General features: G+C 37.9%; 1 protein-coding gene across 1 annotated transcript in view; it reads left to right on the top strand.

The window, feature by feature from the left end:
• Positions 1 to 3,242, top strand: part of LOC103609600 (proteasome subunit alpha type-7-like) — a gene marked incomplete at its 3' end in the record, with an annotated part of 38,773 nt that extends 35,531 nt beyond the window's left edge. Inside the window, exons 4-6 of the mRNA XM_008593901.1 lie at positions 379 to 501; positions 1,163 to 1,285; positions 3,120 to 3,242. Coding sequence (XP_008592123.1) covers positions 379 to 501; positions 1,163 to 1,285; positions 3,120 to 3,242 — 369 coding nt within the window. The remainder of the gene's footprint in view (positions 1 to 378; positions 502 to 1,162; positions 1,286 to 3,119) is intronic.
• Positions 3,243 to 9,521: the final 6,279 nt, after the last annotated feature.

The raw sequence follows: 9,521 nt of genomic DNA, 5'->3' as shown, positions 1-9,521 counted from the left end.
ACAACTCCTTGAAGTTGATACGACAAGCAAACAGAAAGGACATTGTTGGGTGGGAGGGGGGAGAGGGAGGAGGGAGGGGGGTTTCGGTAATGGGCCACAATAATCAACCTCATTGTATATCAACAAAATAAAATTAGGAAAAAAAAAATCATATATAAGTAAACTTATGATTTCATTGTGTAGACTATATACCTTAGTTTCTTAAAAATTTTATCAGAAATTGAGGTTAGTCCAGAGAGGGTTAGAAGAAGGATCTCAAAAAATATGTAGAATAAGAATCAGGAAAGTAGATCATTTTGGCAGCAATGCTTTATTTTTATTAGAATTTTTTATTTGATAAGTAATAGTGTTGTGCTAAAAATACATTTTATTTTTCAGAAGTATACCCAGAGCAATGGACGAAGACCTTTTGGTATTTCGGCCTTAATTGTAGGTTTTGATGATGATGGTATTCCAAGATTATATCAGACAGACCCCTCTGGTACTTATCATGCTTGGAAGGTGAGTCATGAGTTTGTTAATTTTTTTTAGAAGTTGAGTAAATGTATTCACTGTAAAAGCTTTATTGCTTTCAAGGACATGACGAAGTTATGTTGTATTAAAATATTGATGGTGGCACAAACTTCATAAATGTAACCAAGCTAGTCAGAAACTATAATGGTTTTGGATGTATAGAGAAACACATTGGTTTATTAATCACAGGGTCTTTTCCTTACTTTTGAATAAAATGTGACAAACCTACATGTTTATAAATGGCCAAACAAGAGAAATATTCAGTTTCTATTCATTGTTTTGAAGTTGATACGACAAGCAAACAGAAAGGACATTGTTGGGTGGGGGGGGGGAGAGGGAGGAGGGAGGGGGGTTTCGGTAATGGGCCACAATAATCAACCTCATTGTATATCAACAAAATAAAATTAGGAAAAAAAAAATCATATATAAGTAAACTTATGATTTCATTGTGTAGACTATATACCTTAGTTTCTTAAAAATTTTATCAGAAATTGAGGTTAGTCCAGAGAGGGTTAGAAGAAGGATCTCAAAAAATATGTAGAATAAGAATCAGGAAAGTAGATCATTTTGGCAGCAATGCTTTATTTTTATTAGAATTTTTTATTTGATAAGTAATAGTGTTGTGCTAAAAATACATTTTATTTTTCAGAAGTATACCCAGAGCAATGGACGAAGACCTTTTGGTATTTCGGCCTTAATTGTAGGTTTTGATGATGATGGTATTCCAAGATTATATCAGACAGACCCCTCTGGTACTTATCATGCTTGGAAGGTGAGTCATGAGTTTGTTAATTTTTTTTAGAAGTTGAGTAAATGTATTCACTGTAAAAGCTTTATTGCTTTCAAGGACATGACGAAGTTATGTTGTATTAAAATATTGATGGTGGCACAAACTTCATAAATGTAACCAAGCTAGTCAGAAACTATAATGGTTTTGGATGTATAGAGAAACACATTGGTTTATTAATCACAGGGTCTTTTCCTTACTTTTGAATAAAATGTGACAAACCTACATGTTTATAAATGGCCAAACAAGAGAAATATTCAGTTTCTATTCATTGTTCATTCTTCCAAATTAGTATTGCATCATGGGCCGGCCCCATGGTGCACTGCTACAGTGCGCCGCTTGGGAGTGTGGTGGCGCTCCCGCTGAGGGTTCGGATCCCACATACAGACCGGTTCCCGCTCACTGGCTGAGCGAGGTGTGGGAGCAACACTGAGGGTTGCGATCCCGTTGCCGGTCCCGGTCCGGTACGGGCGTGACACTGAGGGTTGCGATCCGTTGCCAGACACGAAAAAAGACAAAAAGGAAAAAAAAAAAAAAGTATTGCATCATACAGATGCTTGTGTTGAGTAGAAATAGTTTTTCTGCTTTTAATAAAGAATTAGATGGGCATTTAAACTCCATATGGGAATATTTAGTGCATCATCTATCTATTCTAGGAGAGTCAGAGCACCCCTATGAATCTATACTTATTTACATGTTAGTATGTGGCGGTGATCTCCATGTAATTCCTGGAATATAGTTTGTTTTCTGGACAAATTATTCTTCTTTTGTTGTTGTTTCTTTTTTTTTTTTTTTCTTTTCTTTTTTCTTTCTTTCTTTTTTTTTTGGATAAATTGTTATTCTTGTTTCAGTACCTAACAACTAACTTTGTTTAATAGTGCACTCAAATCCTATATAAAAGTCTAGGGCCTAGAAAAACTATTGGCAGTTCCCAGAAGTGAATTTTTGTATATTCTTGTATATAGGAATAAATAAGGTTAAACTACAGAATCTAATATAACTGACTTTAACTTAATTAAAAGTTTTTGGGTTTTTTTTTCCTTTTTTTGTCTTTTTTACTGACCGGTAACGGGATCGCCACCCTTGGTGTCGTGCCCACACCGGGGACCGGCAACAGGATCGCAACCCTCGGTATTCCCCCCGCACCGCGCTCAGCCAGTGAGCGGGAACCGGTCTCCACATGGGATCCGAAACCGCGGCAAGAGTGCCGCCGCGCTCCCAAGTGGCGCACTCTCCAGTGCGCCACCGGGCCGGCCCTAATTAAAAGTTTAAATACCCAGGCCTAAAATAATTTCATGCAGAGTTTATGTTACTATTATTAAGAGCCAAATAAGTTAATGAGGAAATATTGTTGTGGTCTTTATGGCTGTGTTAAGTAAAGGATTTGATTTCAGCTGACCATGCTCATAATATTCTTTTATATACTAGTTAATCAGGCCANACAACTCCTTGAAGTTGATACGACAAGCAAACAGAAAGGACATTGTTGGGTGGGAGGGGGGAGAGGGAGGAGGGAGGGGGGTTTCGGTAATGGGCCACAATAATCAACCTCATTGTATATCAACAAAATAAAATTAGGAAAAAAAAAATCATATATAAGTAAACTTATGATTTCATTGTGTAGACTATATACCTTAGTTTCTTAAAAATTTTATCAGAAATTGAGGTTAGTCCAGAGAGGGTTAGAAGAAGGATCTCAAAAAATATGTAGAATAAGAATCAGGAAAGTAGATCATTTTGGCAGCAATGCTTTATTTTTATTAGAATTTTTTATTTGATAAGTAATAGTGTTGTGCTAAAAATACATTTTATTTTTCAGAAGTATACCCAGAGCAATGGACGAAGACCTTTTGGTATTTCGGCCTTAATTGTAGGTTTTGATGATGATGGTATTCCAAGATTATATCAGACAGACCCCTCTGGTACTTATCATGCTTGGAAGGTGAGTCATGAGTTTGTTAATTTTTTTTAGAAGTTGAGTAAATGTATTCACTGTAAAAGCTTTATTGCTTTCAAGGACATGACGAAGTTATGTTGTATTAAAATATTGATGGTGGCACAAACTTCATAAATGTAACCAAGCTAGTCAGAAACTATAATGGTTTTGGATGTATAGAGAAACACATTGGTTTATTAATCACAGGGTCTTTTCCTTACTTTTGAATAAAATGTGACAAACCTACATGTTTATAAATGGCCAAACAAGAGAAATATTCAGTTTCTATTCATTGTTCATTCTTCCAAATTAGTATTGCATCATGGGCCGGCCCCATGGTGCACTGCTACAGTGCGCCGCTTGGGAGTGTGGTGGCGCTCCCGCTGAGGGTTCGGATCCCACATACAGACCGGTTCCCGCTCACTGGCTGAGCGAGGTGTGGGAGCAACACTGAGGGTTGCGATCCCGTTGCCGGTCCCGGTCCGGTACGGGCGTGACACTGAGGGTTGCGATCCGTTGCCAGACACGAAAAAAGACAAAAGGAAAAAAAAAAAAAAAGTATTGCATCATACAGATGCTTGTGTTGAGTAGAAATAGTTTTTCTGCTTTTAATAAAGAATTAGATGGGCATTTAAACTCCATATGGGAATATTTAGTGCATCATCTATCTATTCTAGGAGAGTCAGAGCACCCCTATGAATCTATACTTATTTACATGTTAGTATGTGGCGGTGATCTCCATGTAATTCCTGGAATATAGTTTGTTTTCTGGACAAATTATTCTTCTTTTGTTGTTGTTTCTTTTTTTTTTTTTTTCTTTTCTTTTTTCTTTCTTTCTTTTTTTTTTGGATAAATTGTTATTCTTGTTTCAGTACCTAACAACTAACTTTGTTTAATAGTGCACTCAAATCCTATATAAAAGTCTAGGGCCTAGAAAAACTATTGGCAGTTCCCAGAAGTGAATTTTTGTATATTCTTGTATATAGGAATAAATAAGGTTAAACTACAGAATCTAATATAACTGACTTTAACTTAATTAAAAGTTTTTGGGTTTTTTTTTCCTTTTTTTGTCTTTTTTACTGACCGGTAACGGGATCGCCACCCTTGGTGTCGTGCCCACACCGGGGACCGGCAACAGGATCGCAACCCTCGGTATTGCACCCGCACCGCGCTCAGCCAGTGAGCGGGAACCGGTCTCCACATGGGATCCGAAACCTCGGCGAGAGTGCCGCCGCGCTCCCAAGTGGCGCACTCTCCAGTGCGCCACCGGGCTGGCCCTAATTAAAAGTTTAAATACCCAGGCCTAAAATAATTTCATGCAGAGTTTATGTTACTATTATTAAGAGCCAAATAAGTTAATGAGGAAATATTGTTGTGGTCTTTATGGCTGTGTTAAGTAAAGGATTTGATTTCAGCTGACCATGCTCATAATATTCTTTTATATACTAGTTAATCAGGCCAATAAAATAGTGGATTACGTTCTCACAACAAATATACTTGTGTCAGTTGCACATCTTCTTTTAATGTACTTGGGTAATCTGATAATCAGAAGACATGGATTTACCTGCTGCAGGTATCAGAATTTTTTTCTGTCAATGAGACGTCTCTTACAAGTACTAGTTTTCCTGTGCCTTCCAAATCTGTACCCTAAATAAACCAAGTTATTACACTCAGTCTTTAAATATTTTAAGCCTGCCATCTTCTGTTTGCATTTATCATTACATCATTACCCTCCATTTCAATATGCAACAATTTCTAAGTTTATGTAATTTTTCATTTTAATTTGATTGCTTTCTGGGGACATACAGAGAGGTATTTTTATTTTATCTCAGTCAGTTAGAAAATTATAGAATTTTCAGATTATTGGGAATTTTTTTGATCATCTTGGTTTGAAACTATGCTCTGCTGTGCTATCTTCAGGCCACGTGGTGGGCCAGGGAGAGTGTGAGCAGTGCATGCACATGCACACACTGTACACCCCACTATCATCATTTTATGTGTGCACTTTCTTACAAGATTTTGGTTGAAGGAAGTATTAACAGCTTTAAAAAAATTATAATGAAAACATTTGAAAAGCATTTTTATTTTACACATTTGTAAACCGAGAATCAGGGGTTAAGTAAATTTTTAAGTTCACACTCCTAGTTAATAGCAGTACTGGAATTAGAGATCAGGGTCTTCTATCTTGGAAGGTAGAATAAAATCTTCTCATTGATTTTTACTTCTGGGGACTATAGCCCTTTAGCCATAAGATCAAGCTTTCTTTATTTTTTCTTTGTTTTTATCTATTGTTTATTTTTTTGTCTTTGTTTGTTTGTTTGTTTTCTGGCATATTATACTAGGTAGCCTAATAAAATGGTGCAGTGGGCTTTTGAGGACACAGCTATGGCACTGGCATGACAACACTTTGAAGCACTAGTTTGTAGTTTTATAAAGTGCAGGTAGAGGAAAATGTGGAATAGGTAGCAGAAATAGGAAGGTATAAATATTAACTGACCACATGATCTGTTGCAAAAATGAGAATAGAAATAGCTGATACCAGCACTTTGGTTTGTTGGGGTTTTTTCCCTGGCATGTGGCACAAACATTTCTTTCTGAAGATTCTTTCTAGTGATTCTGCTTTAATGGGTTACAGAGCCTTCCATTAACTTTTTTCACTTTACAGAGAGACCTCTAGAAAATCCCTTGCGTTGTAGACACTTCTTCCGTACTCCCATTGTATAACAGTGACTTTATTTCCCTTGATAATCAAAACAAATCATACTGTCTGCTATGGTTTATCCCCAACAAAATCCATGTTGAGGCTTGGTCCTTAATGTAATGCTGTTCAGAGGTAGTGGGACCTTTAAGAGATATTTGGGTCATGAAAGGATCTGCTCTCCTGAAGTGATTAATGTAGTCTCAAGGGAATAAGTGAGTTCTCGCTCTCATGTGATTTAGTTATCTGCAAGAGCAGGTGTTATAAAATGAGGTTGCCTTTGGTTTTTGGTCCCTTTTTCCATGCACCTGGTTCCCATTTTGTTAATTGGCCATGTTTTGACATAGCACGAGGCCCTCACCAGAAGCTGCCAGATGTGGCTGCCCAATCTTTAATTTCCCACCCTGCAGAACCGTGAGCTAAATACACCTCTTTTCTTCATAAATTACCCAGTAGTAGGTATTCTGTTATAGCAACACAAAATGGACTAAGACACAATGTATGTTAGTCCATTTTCTGCTGCTTATAACAGAATGCCTGAAACTGGGTAATTTGTAAAGAAACAAAATTTATTTCTTACAGTTTTGGAGGCTGGGAAGTCCATGGTCCAGGGGGCTCATCTGGTGAGGGCCTTCTGGGTGGGAACTCTCTATAGCATTGCTGTAGTGAGAATGGCATGAACAAGAGAGTTAACATGCTCATTTGTTCTCCTTATAAAACCATCAGAACCATTCCCATTAAACCATTAACCCATTACTCCATGAATGAATTAATCCATTCACAAAGGCGCTGTCCTTATGATCCAATCACCTCTTAAAGGCCCCACCTTGCAAATACCATAAGTGGATTTCCCATCCTCTTAATATTGTTGCAATGAGATCAAATTTTCAACACAAACTTTTTGTGGGGGACACATTCACCCATAGCATCATCCTTACAATAACCCCTTCTTTGCCTACTGGTTCAATGGCTTAAGGAGCCCAAAATGTCCCAGTCTCAAAATGGCAGTCTCAGCTTCAAGTTCAGTGAAATTATTATGTTCCCTGATAGAAACATCCTTCCCTACCCCACTTCCTCCCCTACCTTAGAAACTAGGACCTTTAAACTAGCAGAAGCAGGTGGGAACTGGAACCAAACATTTTACAGGTTGGCTAGTAGGTGTATTAATTAGATACATCTATTCTTTGACTACTAGATTTGTGGCTGTGGGAGAAATTAATTACTGGTTTATGGTTCAGGATACATACAAAATCTTATAAAGCAGAACCCTAGCCCTGGAAGATGTCAACTAGCTGCTGCTGAAACTGAGTCTTCAGTAGCCTGTCCACCTTTCTATCAGGCTGGCTACTTCATGATGATAGAGAACAGGATAAAACCACTGAATCCTGTGGGCATAAGCCCATCCCCCTATGTCCTCACAATCAGTTTCTTGCTCAGAAGCAATGCTTTGTGGGATACCTTGGTGGTGAAGAAAGCATTCAGTAATTCCACGGGTAAGAGAACTGACAGAAGCATTTGGCCCAGGTAAGAGAAACATATCCAGAGTAAGTTTTTCTTCCAGTGAGGGCAAACTGCTGCCCCTTTCCTGACAGAAGAGTCTAATGAAATCAGTCATGTTAGCGTGTTGCCATGAAGCTCTGCCAGTATCCAGATCAACTGTAGTGAGGAAACAACCATTTTTAGATTTTTTTTTTTTGACAGCTGGCCAATACAGGGAATCAAATCCTTAACCTTGGTGTTACAAGTTTGCACTCTAACCACCTGAGCTAACCAGCTAGCCCCTAAATTTTTTTCTTCACATGTTTTTATACTGAAGAAAATTTTTTTCACTTGTTTAATGAACAAATGAAAAATTGTATATATTTATGGTGCAAATGTGATGCTTTGATATATAGCATGTATACATTGTGAAATGCTTAAATTAAGCTAATTAACATATCCACCACTTCACTTACTTATTTTTTGTGATGAGAACATTTAAAATCTACTCTTTTTAAGCACTTTTCAAGTATACAATTCATTATTAACTATATTCATCATGTTGTACAGTAAATCTCCAGAACTTATTTCTCCTGAACAGAAACTTTGTACCCTTTAACCGACAGCTTTCCATTCCTATCTCCTTCTTCTTTCCCTCCCTCCCAGCCCTGGTAACCACCATTCTATTCTCTGCTTCTATGAGTTCAATTTTTTTTAGATTCCACATATAAATGAGGTTATGTAGTATCTATACCCAGCTTAGAAGAAAAAAAAAATTTGTTTTTAAAGATGACCAGTAAGGGGATCTTAACCCTTGACTTGGTGTTGTCAGCACCACGCTCAGCCAGTGAGCGAACCGGCCATCCCTATATGGGATCCAAACCCGGGGCCTTGGTGTTATCAGCACCACACTCTCCCGAGTGAGCCACGGGCCGGCCCGAAGAAAATATTTTTTAATTAAAGCAATAGGTTCTGGGGTTTGGCAAATTATGTTAACTAAAAGCTCTCATGCTGTAAACACCTACAGTGTTATAATGATCATTAACATTTTTTAATGTATAGCTGAACTCACAAGAAAGAAAATCCTAAAGGGCCAGAAATAAAGAAAGAATTGAGTACCAGAGCAATAAGCATGTGTGTTGATGATACTTCTGCACTTAAGAGTTATTATAGTACAAGATTTTCAAAGATAATTCACCACTAAAAGTTGTAAAATGTTTAAACAGTTCATCATTTAACAAATATTCAGTCTATAAGTATTGAATTCTTATTACATATCAAGTATTGTTCTAGGTTCTGGGGATATAGAGATGAACTTGGGATGAAAATACCTGACCCTATGAAAAAGTAAGGGAAGGGGACAGACAATATAGAGATACATAATGTGTCCAGTGGTGGTGTGGTATAATATGAGTGCTGTGAACAAAAAAAGAAAGAACAAGGTTAGGAGGCTAGAGAGTGACTGGTATATACAAAGTGGTCAGGGAATGCCCTTTGAAAAGGTGACAGATTTGAACAGAGATCTGAAGAAAATGAAAGAGCAAGCCAGATAGTTATTTGCTATGGAATTCCAAATAGAGGAAACAAAGGGCAAAATCCCAAGGCAGCAGCATGCTCCATATGTATGAGAAATAGCATGGAGGATGTTGTAGCTAGAGCATATGACTATGCTATAGCAAGTCAACAAGAAAGATAGTGGTAAGAGATTGTATTAGTCCATTCTCTGATGCTTGTAACAGAATACCTGCAACTGGGTAATTTATAAAGAAATGGAATTTATTTATTACAGTTTTGGAGACTGTCCAAGGTCGAGGGGTGCATCTGGTGAAGGCCTTCTTCTTAGTGGTAACTCTCAGCAGAGTCTCCTGGCAATGCAGGGTATCACATAGCAAGAACTGAGCAAGAACATATCCACATGCTTTCTTCCTCTCCTTATAAGGCCACCTGATAACTGTTTAAACCATTAACCCATTGTTCCATGGATGGATTAATCAACTCATGAGGGCATAGTCCTCATGACCCAATCAACTCTTAAAAGGCCCCACCTTTCGGGCCGGCCCGGTGGCGCACTGCTACAGTGCGCCGCTTGGGAAGCGCAGCAGCGCTCC

Source organism: Galeopterus variegatus, unplaced genomic scaffold (genome assembly GCF_000696425.1).
Source record: "Galeopterus variegatus unplaced genomic scaffold, G_variegatus-3.0.2 Scaffold9841, whole genome shotgun sequence".
In the NCBI taxonomy this organism is placed as follows: domain Eukaryota; kingdom Metazoa; phylum Chordata; class Mammalia; order Dermoptera; family Cynocephalidae; genus Galeopterus; species Galeopterus variegatus.
The sequence above is the reverse complement of the archived record's forward strand: the minus strand, read 5'-3'. Positions and strand labels throughout refer to the sequence as shown.